Source organism: Felis catus, chromosome A2 (genome assembly GCF_018350175.1).
Source record: "Felis catus isolate Fca126 chromosome A2, F.catus_Fca126_mat1.0, whole genome shotgun sequence".
In the NCBI taxonomy this organism is placed as follows: Eukaryota; Metazoa; Chordata; class Mammalia; order Carnivora; family Felidae; genus Felis; species Felis catus.
Window position 1 is genome coordinate 20062325 of NC_058369.1, and position 16495 is coordinate 20078819.

At 36.5% G+C, this 16495-nt stretch overlaps 1 protein-coding gene across 16 annotated transcripts in view; it reads left to right on the plus strand.

Moving 5' to 3' along the window:
* DOCK3 (dedicator of cytokinesis 3) overlaps positions 1-16495 on the plus strand; it is a 603425-nt gene that overhangs the window by 449721 nt on the left and 137209 nt on the right. For 15 of the 16 annotated variants that reach the window (XM_045050712.1, XM_045050713.1, XM_045050700.1 and 12 more), the window contains 2 exons: positions 10301-10382; positions 15321-15381. In XM_045050712.1, coding sequence (XP_044906647.1) covers positions 10301-10382; positions 15321-15381 — 143 coding nt within the window. The remainder of the gene's footprint in view (positions 1-10300; positions 10383-15320; positions 15382-16495) is intronic. The other variant, XM_045050718.1, reaches the window with a different exon arrangement.

Consider the following 16495-nt stretch of genomic DNA (forward strand, 5'->3'; position numbering starts at 1 on the left):
GTTTTTGTGTCAATACCATGCTGTCTTGATGATTACAGCTTTGTAGTAGAGGTTAAAGTCTGGGATTGTGATGTCTTCCACTTTAGTCTTCTTCAATATTACTTTGGCTATTCAGGGTCTTTTGTGGTTCCATATGAATTTTAGGATTGCTTGTTCTAGCTTCGAGAAGAATGCTGGTGCAATGGTGATTGGGATTGCATTAAATGTATAGATAGCTTTGGGTAGTATTGACATTTTAACAATATTTATTCTTCCAATCCATGAGCATGGAATGTTTTCCATTTCTTTATATCTTCTTCAATTTCCTTCATAAGCTTTCTATAGTCCTATGACCCAGGAATAGCACTGCTAGGAATTTACCCAAGGGATACAGGAGTGCTGATGCATAGGGGCACTTGGACCCCAATGTTTATAGCAGTACTTTCAACAGTAGCCAAATTATGGAAGGAGCCTAAATGTCCATCAACTGATGAATGGATAAAGAAATTGTGGTTTATATACACAATGGAATACTACTTGGCAAGGAGAAAGAATGAAATCTGGCCTTTTGTCGCAGCGTGGATGGAATTGGAGAGTGTTATCCTAAGTGAAATAAGTCATACAGAGAAAGACAGATACCATATGTTTTCATTCTTATGTGGATCCTGAGAAACTTAACAGAAGACCATGGGGGAGGGGAAGGGGGAAAAAAAGTTAGAGAGGGAGGGAGCCAAATCATAAGAGACTCTTAAAAACTGAGAATAAACTGAGGGTTGATGGGGGTTGGGAGGGAGGGGAAAGTGGATGATGGGCATTGAGGAGGGCACCTGTTGGGATGAGTACTGTGTGTTGTATGGAAACCAATTTGACAATAAATTTCATTTAAAAAAAGAAAAAAAAACTTCTTGAAAAAAATTTAGAATTTTTAAATATTTTAAAATTTTTAGTACTTAAGAAATCTTTATTGGCTCTTGTTTCTTGAGATTATTCCTGGGCTTTCTCAGTCTTATTCTTTAAAAGCTTAGAAAATGTCGAGTAAAATATCTGACAGATTTAAGTATTCATTTGACTTTCAAGTTGACTCAGTCTTCTAGCTTCCACTCAAAAAACAATCAGGATTCTCCTGTGTGTATTTATTTTGGTTCCTATAAGCTCTGCTCTTCCCATCAGGATTCCCTCTTGACATATAATATGTTAAACAGAAAAACTTTACCTCATTGAAACACAGAAATAGCAGCAGAAATAGTGACACAAACAAGTTAATAAGTATAAATAATGTATATTCTGGTATCCATAGAGGACTCATGTCGTTACAATACTCATGCCAGATCTGTAGGAGTGTGTGTGTGTGTGTGTGTGTGTGTGTGTGTGTGTGTGTGTGTTGTATAGCAGACCATGAAAAAACATGGGCAAATGGTATTTTTCTTACATATGTGAATATTCTTCCTACTGTATATCATGCCAAACAGAGAAAAACATGTGCAGTGAGTAAAGAAATGAAACTTAAAAGGACATAAATGTTCACATTCTGAACAAAGAACTGGAAAGCACAGAACAAAAGATTATCAATGTAAATGAGGGTAACGAGGGAGGAGGGGAACAAGATCAAAAAGATAACTCTTTCCAATGAAAATTTGGAGTACTCCTGCCAGGTTCCCACTCATCTCATGAAGCAATGTATGAGAAGATGCTGATTAACTCTAAAGTGTAGTAACATGTTGATAATTGCTCTCATCCTGTTCAAAACCTTGGTGCGTGTTTGTTTCATTTCCATTTTGCTGTGTAGAAATTCCAAAACGTAACTGTGAAGACTGGAAAGCCTTATGCACTGAATTCCTGGAGACAGGGATGTTTGTTCAAAGTTTGTTTTGCTTGCCGTCAGATCCTACTAGTGAGAGTGAATTTTTGAGGCTATCCTTTTCTAGTTAGTAGAATATGCATTAAGAAATCATGATTAGATTATGTTGAGTATGATCTTTCATAAAAGACAGTCATTTTTCTATATTCCTGCCAAGACAGTGTTTTTACATGAAGCCTTAGAGAGCAAGCACACCTGAGCATTTAAGTCTTTCCCATTTGCATAGTAAATAAATTGGAAAACATTGTAATAAATAAATAAGAAAACATTAGGTCATTGTATCAGTGATTTGCTCTTAAATGCTTTATTTTTCTATGGTAATGCTTGACCACATAAGTACAGTAAGATAAATTACAAGGTAGCATTTTTTCTATATACTTGAGGAAAGAGTTCTTAGCCAAACTGTTTTTTTTTTTTTTTCAGCTCTCACTCATTTACTAGTTTCTTTCAGAACTACTAGGTCTGGGTTACTCTTGGGAAGTTACAAAGGACCTATCTATGAAGGGTGCATTTGTCTATACCAGACAAAAGAACTGTTCCTGAACTCAGAGAAGCAGCCACTGCTCTAACATTGCTTATTTGGCATCAAGAGCTAGGATGATTACTTTCCTCTGACACTCCAGACTGCTTGACCTTCAGCTGAGAAATATAAAAGTGTGGCACTTCTTTAGGCCCCATAGATTAGCAAAACACGTAAGAGTCAGAGTCGGTCTTCCTGCCTCTCAACTTCCCCACACACATGTACACCTTTCTTAGAAGTATTATGACTTGAATGTTGGAGACGGCAAAGATGAACTGATTTAGCATTGTGCTGTCCTGTCAGCGGGGCCTCACCCTCACTGCACCCCCAATTATTCATCTACATGCTTTTTATTGTTAGCATTGAGAGCCCGATCCTGGCATGCGAGCATAAATCATTAGAGTGAAAACAACTGTAGCTTCCCACATAACTGATCCTTAAGTTACCATTTAGTTCCAATTTCACGAGAAGTATGTTATTTCTAAAGACCCTTTAGGGGCTGCACAATTAGAAAAATGCTATTATAAATGTTCGAGAATATGTGATAACACGTTTACTCATGTGTCTCTTTTGCTTTTCGAGAAAATGAAAAGAATCTGTTTCCTGGGATTGTTTGTCATTTGAGTCTCTGCTTGTTCCAAATCAGGCAAACCATGGTTCCCATCACCTCTCAGTCTCCTGGATGTGAATGCCATAAACTTCAAATAGACTAGGTGTCACCAGCAGAGCTGGAATGAGAGTTTGGCATAAATTTTCTAATCAAAAGGGTCAGGTGCCCCATGTGGGTAATAGGGATTATGGGGCTAGCTGGATTTTCTTCATGTAGCACCTCTGGGAGCCTAATCAAACAGATTCAGATTAGAATTGCAACTTGACCATTCTCTCTCTACTTTCTGATCTCAAGCTAGGAATTTTACCCCTCTGACTCTGTTTCTTCAGAGATAAAATACCAATTATGAGGATTAAACACAAGAAAAAAGGCAAGAAAAGAAACACTTTAAACAATGTCTGGTATGTAAAAGATGCTCATTAAGTAGCTGCCGTTGCTGCTGTGACAGCAAGTGATAAGGACCTGGGGCTGCATCTTCCACCCATCTCTTTTCCCTGAGCTTTAGACTTGGGCTTTTTATCGGCCTGTTTTTGGTTCATCTACATATCTCACAGAGACTTCAAATTCAGCGTACACATCTGAACTTTATATCTTCCCTGGTTGACACCAGATGCAATCAACTGCTACATGTGGTCAGCTTATATCTCACATCCATTCTCTGTCTTCTGTTCCTAAAAAGCATCATAGCTTGATGGGGCTGCTCCAATTATCCTGCGAGTATTTTCTATATTACCAACTTGCCTTCAACACTGTGGCCCTAGTGATCATTCTAAAGATTTAAGAGATCAACATTGTTTCTCATAGTTGAACTTTCCTGGCCTCTATAAGGCCCATAATGAGGTTTTCCAAACTTGGTAATCCTAACAACTGAGACTTTTAAAAAAAATACAAATTCTTGGATTCTCTCCAGAAGTCCTCTTTGAGTCCTTTCCTCTGGAGATTCTGATCCAGAAGACCTGGGATGGAGTCCAGGAATCTTCATTTTAATAAACTGCCAGTTATTCCTGATGATAGCCAAGTTTGGAGAACCCCCACATGTACGTCCACACTGTGGATTTGTCCACTGTGTTACATAGCACTTTGATCACTCCCCACCTTTCCAGTGCCCTCCTAATTCATGCTTGGAGCCTTCCCACCATCAAGTTGCCTCAGACCTCTGAGAGTCTGCATTTGAAGCACTCTCCTGAAATCTCCTTCTCTTCATCTCTAACTACCCCTTACCAAAGCTGAAAGCCTGGCAATATTGCAAGAATCCTTTACAGTATCTCCTTTGGGCAGCCTACCCTAATCCCAGTAGAACTTGTCAGCAGTCCCTTTCTATGTAACTATAGCATTTTCACATTGTGTTGTAATTTTCGCTTTATGTGGGTCTCTGAGTAGACTCAAAGCCTTGAGGATAGGGAGGGACCATTTCATTTCTCTATTCCCAGTATCCAACTCAGTTTCTGAAATATCCTAGAGGTTTATGAATGCTGGTTGAAAGAATGAAAAGGAGAGAAGAAGGCTGGAAAGAATCCTTTGAGTTGTACTAGTAGTTATAAAATATTCTTTGGAGCCCTGAAGTATCTCAGGGACAGGTAGTGATTGGTTAGCAAAGAGGCCTAAGTAGGGAGGACTCCTCCCTCTGTTCCGCTTCCCCCCACCTCTGATTCAACCAAAGTAGTTCTCTTTATAAATCTTTCATATATTGAACAGTGTAAGGTTTCATTGAAAAGAGAAAAGCTGATGCTAAAAAATTTGAAAACCACAGTAGTGATTTGCCTCTATGAAACCACTTTATATGCATTTCTGTTGTTGTGCTTCGGAATGCAGTGGGGAAACTTGAAGAACTTGAGAAATGAGCCAAGTGACCTAAATTGGAAAATGAATCTATGAGGAAATACTAGAGGTTTTTTAATCTGTTGGAATGTACTGTGTAGTACCACCTTGGGGCTACTTGTCCATTTTTAAGCACCTGGGAGGTTATGAGAAAGATGCTAAATATTTGCCATCCATCTCCACAGAGGACCAAATGGGAAACATGAAGATTAGTTGAAAGAGTTGAGAGAATTCCTCTGAATTTATTTGAGGAGCATGCTTATATTTCCAAAACAGAGTCTTCAGGAAACACTCTCCCTAAATATCAGAGACTGTTTCTGCTTCAGCATAGACTGGAACATCATTGGCAGTCACCGAACATTTGCTTTGAGGGATGCATAAATTACCACCCATAGAGATGTGTATGAATGTGTGAATTAGAATTTTCATAAAATCAAGTGATATTAAAATTAAGACACTAGTAGACTTGTCACAGATTCAAATTATGGAATTCATTTGTAGCAACTTGCTTAATAATGTGAAGTTATGAAATTAATGTAGCTTCATATACTATTCATGCATAGCTTATCATAAAGACAACTAAATGCAGAGAAGCTCTCTTATAATGTTGCTTATTAAACAGTAAGAATTTAACACCATCTCTTTTTTTCTTTTGAAAGAATTGGAGTTTTCTCACCCATATTTAAGGGAAAAACTGATATTTTGCTCTCTTATAGAAGATGTTTGTAAAACCTCAAGAATAAATTTTACTCTTTTGGCCACGGTTCCTTTCATACCTTTGGGAAATCTGTAGCTCTGGTTGGCAAATAGATTTGATCAGCATTTATCAAGCTTTGTTTGTACAGATTCCCTTGCCTTACACAAAAGCAGCTTGTGGAGTCAAATGTCACCTGTCCCACTTGGTATTTAAAACATATAACATTTTAAGCCTCTGTGAAGTCCTAGAGGATAGACACCTGTTTAACTGTATTTAATTCAGAATTTCCCGCTTTTTTGACCACTTCAGGAAACATTGGATAGATATTTGCCTTCAGATACTTTGAATGTTAATAGAAAGCATCATTTGGAAATCTTGCCATTCACAACTACGTGGATGGAACTAGAGGGTATTAGGCTAAGTGAAATTAGTCAGAGAAAGACAAATATCATATAACTTCACTTACTTGAGGACTTAAAGATACAAAGCAGATGAACATAAGGGAAGGGAAGCAAAAATATAAAAACAGGGAGGGGACAAAGACATAAGAGACTCTTGAATATGTAGAACAAACAGAGGGTTACTGGAGGGGTTGTGGAGGGTGGGGGTTGGGGGGCTAAATGGGTAAGGGGCATTAAGGAATCTACTCCTGAAATCATTGTTGCACTGTATGCTAACTAACTTTGATGTAAATTTAAAAAGTAAATTAAATAAAAAATTTTAAAAAAAGAAAGCATCATTTGTTTATCATACCCGAGAAGCTAGCAAAACAGGAAACAATTAGATGTATTCCCAAAGCTCCATGAAATGAAAAAACAGTTCTTTTTTTCACAAATTGTGAAGAAGGCTAGGTGAAACCAGAAGCATGAAAGGCTGTAGGAAATTTGAAGGTCATGTGGGCGCTATAAGAACTCGGGCCTCCTCTCACTGTTGAGGAGAAAGATAAGTTCTTGGATTCTGATAGGACCAGCAACCCTGCCACTCAGGAATTTGTTTTATATACCCTTTTATCTTTGGACCAGAGCTTGATGTAGCCTCTCCAAATGACACACCTCTCTGTGGGTATCTAGCAGCTCCAAACAGCAACCTCCCTGATAGACGTCTGCCCTTGAGAGATTCACAGAGATTGGTAGTGTGAGAGTATAGCCGTTGCAGGTGTTCCTTCAAAGATGCAGAAGTAATGATACGTTCTCTTAAAAAGACATAAACTTCCTAAAAATACATTTATACTCCTGTATCAAGTTAAGAGCTAACTGGGTGGTTGTTAAATGCATTATACACATGTTGGGATAGATCAACTACAATAACAGAAAAATGTTACTTTGATGTGCTTGTTTCCTGTTTCTCTGATAAGCTTCAACTTTCCATTACTAAAACTACAAACTTATTTGTATCTACACCTATTGTTTCCTCCTGCGTTCTTTCCTTGATTCTCTCAGTTCTTCTAGGACGTGGGAACCTTTTTTTCCTTTGCCAATTATTTTCCGTCTTTCCTCTGTCTTCAGTATCTCATTTTCTTCTAACATTGTCCTAATACAAGTTACCTTGGGTGCCTGGGTGGCTCAGTCGGTTAAGCATCTGACTTTAGCTCAGGTCATGATCTCACAGCTCATGAGTTTGAGCCCTGTGTCGGGCTCTGTGCTAACAGCTCAGTACCTGGAGCCTGCTTCGGATTCTGTGTCTCCCTCTCTCTCTCTCTCTCTACCCCACCCGTGCTTGTGCTCGGACTCCCTCTCCTTCAAAATAAATAAACATTAAAAAACAATTAAAAAAAAAAAGAAGTAAGTGTCCTTTGGTGCATCCCATCTTTTTTTGAAGTCAGGTTGTTGAACTGTAATTTGCATGTAGTAAAATTCACTCTTTTTAATACATCCTTTGATGAGTTTTGACAAATTTATAGTTGTGAAATCACCACCATATTCAAGAAGTAGAACCTTTCATCACCCCAGAAATTTCCCTCATGCACCTTTGCAGTCAATCCCTGCCCTCCTTCCTCAACCCTGGCAACTCCTGATCTGGTTTCCATCCTTACAGTTTTGCCTATTCTAGATTATAAGTGAAGATATACAGTATATGGTCTTTTGTGATTGATTGGCTTCTTTCACTTAGCATACATTTTTGAGATTCATCCATATTATTATATATCTCAGTAGTTCTTATTGTGAAGTAATATATATTTTTATTAATATAAAATTATATATTTTATTAATAAATAAAAATATTTATATATTTTATATAATATATATATAATCCACCATTGTGTGGATATTCCATTATATGGATTGTCCAATCATTTCCTTTTTGACATTTGGGTTCTTTACAGTTTCTATTAGGAATAAAGCTGCTACAGATATTCACTTTTGGTTTTTGTGTGGACATAAGTTTTCATTTCTGCTGAGTAAATACCTAAAAGTAGAATTGTTTGGTCATGTAATAGGTTTAACTTTATAAGAAACTCTCAGACTATTTTCTAAAGTGGCTGTACCATTTTGTATTTCCCTCAACAGTTTATGAGAGGTCTAGTTGCTCTACATTCTCACCAGTCCTTGGTATATCTAATCTTTAGTTTTAGCCATTCTAATAGGTGTATAGTGGTACCTCACTGTGCTTTTAATGTTCGTTTCTCTAATGATTAATGTTTTCTTAAGCTTATTTGCTATCCCTGTATGTTCTTTGGTGAAGATCTGTTCAAATATTTTGTTCATTTTTAAATTGAGTTATTACTTATAAAGAACTCTCAGAACTCAATAGTGTGTTCTCCATACAGTCCTTTCTTAGATGAGTGTTTGTAAATATTTTCTCTCAGTCTATAGCTTGTCTTTTCACTTTCTTAAGAGTATCTTTCTAAGAGAAGATGGTTTTAATTTTGATAAGTACAGTTTATCATTTTGTTGTGATTCATGATATTTTCTTAATAATCTGAGATCACAAATATTTTTCTTTAATGCTAAATATAGAAATAATAAATGTGAGTAAAATATAAAAATGTACTTGTCTTCATTTTTTTCCTGTGTTTTCTTCTTACAGTTTTATAGTTTTAGCTCCTATATTTAGGTCTATGATCCATTCAAGTTAATTGCCTTGTAGGCAAGGATCACGGTTTAGTTTTTTTTCATATAGATTGTTAAGCACGATTTGTTGAAATTACCATGCTCCTTTGATGAATTTTGGTGCCTTTATTGATAATTGTGTGTGTGTGTGTGTGTGTGTGTGTGTGTGTGTGTGTGTGTACACATGTTAATAAAGACCTCCCTCAACCCAACATGCCCATTCAGCTATAAATTCATCACTTCCACCTTTTCATAGTTTTTCACTGAAGAGTAGTCTAGACTCACTGTTTCTGCCTTCTCACTTCTTACTTCTCACACTGGGCTCTTTCCCTACCATTCCACTAAAACAGTTATTGCAAGAATCACACTAGTCTCTTTTCTGAACTGTCAGGGACACTCTTGTGCTTCGCTCATTTGATTCTCAATGGCCTTTGACCTCAATGATCCCTCCCTCCTCTTTTGGACATTTTCTTCCCTTGACTGACATAACATCCCACCATCCTCCTTATTTTTGTTGTTTTTCTGTTTGTCCCCATTGTCTACTTTGCTAGCTGTATTTCTCTTGCCTACTTCCTAAATATCAATGTCCCTCAGGATTCCAACCAAAGCCGTTTTTTTTTCTTTCTCCTTCTGTGTACATCTTCTCCTTATTCCCATCCAATCCCCTGGCTGAAAAAATCTCAAGTTTACATCTGGCCCAAATAATTTCTCAGCTTCATTTATGCATATTTAATTGTCTACCAGGATCACAAGCTTTATGAAAAAAAGTACCTTGTATGTATCTTGTTCCCATTTGTATTTCCATGTTTAGCACACAGAATTTAACAACTATTTGTTGACTAAATGAACAGATGAATACATGAACAAAGTAAGCAACCTATGAAGTTGATATTAATTCTAGTACAATATTTTAATATTTACCTATTTACTGATACCACATGTATGTAGTGAGTACATGACTGTGGGCACAGGAGAAATAAATTACTTTTAGAATCACATACTTAGTCTTTGCCATGGCTCAGTTTTCCTATTGCAGTTGGTGGGGAGCCTTGGGATGAAGAGGTGGGAAACTGAGCCTGGGCAGGAGCAGGCTACAGTGAGAGAGTGAAGAGACACCTCTCCAGATGTCACAAACACTCTGTCTCAGGTTTTTTAATCCAGTAATTTCCTTCAGGAATTAAGGAATAACTGTGTTGTTTGGGGAATAAAATACTTTAATGACCCCATTAAATGCCGATGGTAACTTTAGTTATAACACATTATTTCTCTTTGACTTTTTGCCCAAATTTTTGTAAGTCCCTATAACATTTTTTTAGTACTAAAATTATTCTTAAGAGTTTTATAGGAAGACGTAAACTGGGTAATGTAGGTTCTTTTGGCTCTAGTATGATGAACATTTTTAGGATCCATGATTCAATCAGAGAATGTGTATGTTTGTTATGGGCTTAGCATTATGACTGGAGCTTTGGGTGTATTTGGAAAAAAATACTAGATACTATCTTCATTTCGCCCGTCAGGGAGCACACACCTTTAGGGAGAGAAGAGCCACAACCAGCAAATAAACAACAGCTGTTAGGTAGTTTATAGTGTCCAGTGCGTGCTGCTTGGCAAGAAAAATAGTGTCCTGCCATTAGACATGTACTTTTGGCCTTGCCTGTCACTATGAGCTGTTCTGAAAGTGTTTAGGGTTTCTCTATAAATGCCCTTTTTATTTGTTTTGGAGCATGTGGTCCCTTACATTTCTCTGTCTCTCTCTCCTACATTTCAGTGAGCGGTTTCTGGTGAGACTGAACAAGAATGGTGGGCCAAGGAACCCAGAGAAGATAGAACGAATGTGTGCCCTTTTTACAGTATGTGCAAATTCTCTTTCCCTTCACTGCTGTTGACTCTAGCCAGGGGCCTCCTGTGTGGATATTGTCACCCTGGAAACAAGCATTTATTCTTATCCACACACTGGGGAGAATAGGACTTGATTTATGTTTCTATCAGGTTTTAATGAAATATTTAAAGAAAACTGAAATCAGCCACAATTTTTAATTGAACTTTTTGTTAAAGAAATATAATCAAATACATTTTACTAGTGTAGATTTTATAAGCTATTTAATAGAATAGACAAAACCTGAGAGAAGTCTTTCTTACTTTTCTTATTTAAGGCCACTGGGAATTTCTCTGATGTAGAAGTATAGTTTCTCTAAAGGCATCCACCAGATTTATAGCTTTGCAGTTTTTTAGTGAGTGCAGAGTGCATAGAAAGAGAGACAAACTAAGTAGTTCATCTCTCTCACATACCAAATGGAGGGTCTTTTCCTGCTATTATCTATACTTTCATTTTTTCCAAATAACCATGCTATCATTGATGGTCTCTAAGACCATAGGCATCAGCTCAGAGAAGTCTTATTAAGAATTCTTCAGGTTGATTCTGATTTACTAAATGTTTTTTATTTAGTTAAAAAACTAAGTGTTCAGCTTTGTTTATTTCAGTTAATTTATTTGCTAAAGGAAAAAACAAGACTATGTTACAATTTTAAACCAGTTTTGACTCTCACGGATTCTTTAATCTGCTTCAGTGATACTGAGATACATTAAGACCCATTAATGAAAGGAGGTGTGATAGTCTCACAGTGTCATTGCCCTTATGTGTGGTGCATGGTTGATAGGTGACAGTCAGGTAGCTCAGAGCTTACATTGTGCCTCTTAAACACAAGTGGGACTTATCTAAGGATCCAATATGTAACTTTCTCTGAAAGATAAAATTGGATTTGTTTACCTGACTTTTTTGTTCATTTACCACAACTTTATCTTTCAAAATCTCAATGTTACTGCAGAATCAGAAGCCACTTTCATGGGGATAGCTTCTAGTGAAAATGCTCCAGATATACAGAAAGATTTATAAGACTAGTAAAGATAGAGTGATTTTTTTAATCCATCTTTGAATCTCCTAAACCTTAGGAGATAATACGGGAAGAAAGCAGGTAAAGCAGACCTATGAAGGCAGTTAAGGGAGGTGCAGTGGTTTAGTCTGGGAAAATCAACACTGTTTCTTCAGTAGGAAAGAACAAGGGAAAAAGTACAAGTTGCAGTTCCTTGGATTTAGGTTAGAATATTGGGGGAGAGCTTCTGAAGTGAGAGTGTCTAAACACTGAGATAATCCTCTGGGGCCATTTTTCTGAAACAATTAGTAAGAAATGAGACACGCATCTGTCTACAATGCCTCTGTGACTATAGGAGGTCTTTCTGGATCCTGGCTCTCTGATATTATTTGGTTAAAGCAGCAAAAGAAATCATTGATTCCTTGTTCTTTGGCATCAGAGCTTTGTGCATGTGCTATCCTTGAATATCATGAGTGCAGTCCTTGTCTCTTGAAAAATGAACTTAATTATGATGATGTTTCAATGTAATTACAGTAAATCAAAAATTTCATTTCGCAGCATTTTAATTATCTATATTGGCCCAGAGGCCTAAGCTGTACTCTGACTTTATAAATCAAAGATGCACATAACATTCATGATGTGCTCTTATTCTGCCACAATGGGAAGACACAAGGCTGCTAAAAATACCACTTCTATACTTCCCTTTGCACTATAGCCCTGGATTTTTTTAAGATCCCAAGAAGTGATTTGAGAAATTTTTACAAAGCACATGAAATTTTTGAACAAGATCGTCTTAGCCAGAATTTTCATGTTTAACTTTAAGTTATATGAAGTAATAATTTTGGTGGAACCTATTTTCTCACTTAAGACTTGAGTTCCTCCAGTGAGCTAAAGGAGTTTTAAAGATTGGCATATGTGCTACAAAGTTTGAGAGTAAATGCACAAAAATGCAGCCAAAGCTGTGGTCGATGCCAGCCTGTTAGCTTACCTCAACATCAAGAAGAGAGAACCATACAAACTGCAGTTTTGCAGGATTACATAAGCAGACTTCAGAGCCACATTACAGACCAGCACATTACTCATGGTTCAACCCTGTTCTCTGTAAAACCTGTGTTTTTTTTTTTTTCTGACCTTGTTAGATTTCAGAGCTTCCTGTCCGGGAAGAATTTTATCAAGAAGGAGGTGTTTCATATTTATGTGAATGTCTAATACTGTGATGATTTTGCTAACTTTCATGATAAACAGTGGCTATGAGTGTATGAGTGTGTGAGAACATGTCTGTGAATTTACTCATTATTCAATACCCAGTGATTCACACAAAGTGCCTGGCAAATACTAGGGCCTCCATAATGATTTGTTACATAAGTAAATGAATATGTTCATTTTTTATTATATTTGAGTGACCAAGTCAGAAAATGAACTTGTGCTGTTTTCCCTGCTTTCATTGGCATTAGATTTTCTACATTTATTTATACTCTTCTGCTTCTTCTGTAGCATAAGTATGAATAAATTGGCTTTGTTTTATATTTGTAAATCCCATTATCTCTACAGAAAAAGGGCAGTTCAGGCACAGGAAAGTGAGTTGACTTTTCCATGTTTCAAATGGAACATCATTAACTGAGTCTAAGATGCTGAACCCCGAGTAGGATTGGAGTATATATGCTCCAATGAGTAAATCTAAATTCTTATTCTGCTCACCAGATGAATGGTGGGAATCTCTCCTCCCATCTTGGTTTTACAGGACTTGTAAGTATTTTAACCTGGATAGTCATACTTGGTACTTAGTCTTAACGACTGTATGTTTACTAACTCTGTGTTAACTGTGTTTAACCATACACTTATGTTTAATGTGATAGCTTTCACATTGAAATTTGACATTGAAATTGACATTGAAATTTGAATTGACATTGAAATGTCAAACTGACAATAATTTTACTTAAAATGGTTTTTTTGTACTGAATATTACCATTACGTATTTATTCACTTCAAATAAATACCACACAGAGTTCTGGGTACCATGTACAACATGGTCAGAAAGGGCCCCTACTTGGAACTACTTGGACAATACCATAAACTGTATTTAAGTTTTCTTTCTTCCACATACTAAGAGCCAAGAGAGAGGTCCTGTGCTCATGTGTACAGCTGATCTGATTATTGTTTGATCATCTTTGGTAACTGGCTTGAATTCTGAGATGTAGGGATTAGTAATTAAACTGGTTATTTGATAGTTTGGATTAACACAGTCCAAGCTATGTAGAAGGAACCATTTCATTTTGAAATGTGTCAAACATTTCTATTATCTTTCAGTAAATAGATATATTTCAGTCCCCCCAAAAAAACACATATAAGTGGTAATCTGTTTTTTAATTTTTTTTGTTATTTAGTAGCCATTTTTAATGTGTCAAAATACAGTGATATTTTGAGGATGTCGTTTTAAATTACATTTCTAAATTAAAGAAATTGGTGAAATGGAACCTGAACCATACTTTTTCAATATCAAAAGACATCTTTCATGTAAAAATATTTCTTAGTGTTTCCAGAGATACCAACTCATGTTAAATTATTTTGTAATCTATTTCATTACAAGCACGTTTCATTATTCCGTCAAGAATTTGGTGAAACATCATAACCATCTAGAATCTAAAAGTTTCAATTTCACCCTTGCACATTACTTTTTAATGTCTCCTTTCCTTTGGTATGTTTTGGCCCACTCCATAGGGTAGAGCTGGGACTGTGGGGAGGCAAGCAAAGCCCAGGACCCTGAGAGTGAGACCTCCTTATTAAACTTTGCACCTTAGGTGCCTTGCTTGCCTCACCCTGGTCCTAATCCTGCAACAAGGTATAAAAATAAAGCAAACATGGAGACTCTGGATCTCAAAGCTCATTCGAAATTATAACTGTCACTTGATTGTCCCTTTCCTGGATTTACTAAAAAGAAAAAAGCAAAGGGGACCAATCAGAAGATGAAAGATAGGAAGGAAAGGAAACGAAGGGACCTTTTCTTTAGAAGCAAAAGGGAAATCTTGGAAACCTGTCCCATTAAGGACAGAGGTTATTCCATCAATCATTATGAATTCACAACAGTATCTCAGAGTGAGCAGTGGTTGTTGACCTGGTGAAAAGTCTGAAACAGAGTATATATTAAAGAGTGTGTTATTACTTTAAGTACAATTGAAGTATAAATACATAATCATGATTTTATAATGATAATTTTTATTTCAAAATGTGTTCTTAGCATAAATAACTTAATGTATAAAATCATTTTCATAACTCTAATTTTATAAGTTCCTGACTGGATCAGATTTGTTTACTTATAGGAAGCCCTTAGAATTTTCCAGATAAGATTATTTTCAGCATTATACTTCAGTATGGATGATGCATATCTGAAGTTAGAAATGGACATCCAATTATTGAGGTTTCATTAAGGCTAAATTAGTCTCTTCGCAAGGGAACATATCTACTGTATAATAATCATTGTGGACAACAGAACAAACATAAAATTAGTAAAGAATAAACTTAGAATTTTAGTCATTAATAAGCTGATTGGTGTTTTCCCATTTTTTTCCTGCATTGAACGCTCCTTTTGTTATATTTTCATGTGATATTAGAATAAACATGGATAAGGCAATATCAAGATGATTTATAATGTGAAAACTCTTGTAGATATTTGTTGGGTGTTCTCAATAAAAGCTGGAAAAATATTATCAATAAGATAAACTCCCAGAGGCACATAAGATATTCAAACTTTCACTGCAGGAATCTTATAAACACTAAACCTCTATGTGCTTTAGTCCCCCTCCCCATCTATAACATCTGCTAAAAGCAACAAAGGCAAATGATTATGAGGTTCAAAATGAATTTTTATTATTTTCTGTGTATTTATTACCTTAATTTACTTGCTTTCTTTTCTTTCTTTAGGATCTGAGCAGCAAAGATATGAAGAGAGATTTATATATAGTTGCGCATGTGATACGAATAGGTACTGTCGACCTTATCCGTTCACATGACTAAGACCAGTCCGCCTTGGGATAAGTATCTACTATGTTTGAGCTCTATCATCTCCCTAGCTCTTACCTACAATGTCAGGTCTCAGGATGAGCATCTAGCTTGTATTGGAACTCTACCTTAGGCTCAGCCGCTCTGGTAGCTATGAATTTGACATAAATGAAAGTATTTTTCTCACTTAAAATCTTCTGCTCCCTACTTGGTTTTGGACCCAAGCTCTTTATTTCAAGGGGTCTGATTTTTCATATTCTTTCTATCACAATGCGCTGCCTTTGTACCAGCTTTCCATTTCAGAGATCTTACAGCGGGTTGCAGGCTTGCCAACTTAACTGGTGGTGAATGGCCTTTGTTGGATTTTGTATCCAAAAGTATGTATCTGTGCTATTTTCCAGTAAATTACTGTCTTTGCTGCAGTAGATGTATAGTATATCACTTTTACCACACCCAAGATGAAAACAGTGATTTTTGCTACTGTTCTGTGGTTGATTTGCTCAGCTTTATTTCAGGTGTATGACATAATTTGGAGGGTATGACTAACCAAGTCTTCCTTGATAGGTTTGGGTTCTGGCATATCTTGTACATTTTTGTCAAAGAATATTTTTTAATCCTTTGCCAACAAAACACCTATTTTGCTATACTTTTGGGTTCTGTTTTGCTGTACTTCATAAGCATTTGCTGAGGTTCCAGTTTGGTTTTTGCAAGTCCTCTTGCCACTATAGGCACAGCCTTGGTAGGCAGGAGAGGCAAGCTCCCATTCACTTTCTGAGACTACTTTGGCTCCAGCAGTGGTTCAGGAGCAGCTGGAAGAATAACATATGGTTGTTTGGTTGGAAGAATAACACGTTGTTACTATCTTTGCATACATAGTTTTTACCTGGCAGCTAAAACATTAAACTTTGTATCCTTAATATGCCTAAGAAGTTTAAGTCTGTTAACACATTGGTTTTTCTAAGAAATTTGTAAAACCACTGTTTCATTCTAATATTATTAATAAATGGACTGTTGGTATTAAGGTAGATAATAAGTATGATCAATTGAATGTGGTGCAAGGGAAGAGCCCTGGCCAAAGGCCTGTTTGGCATTCCTCC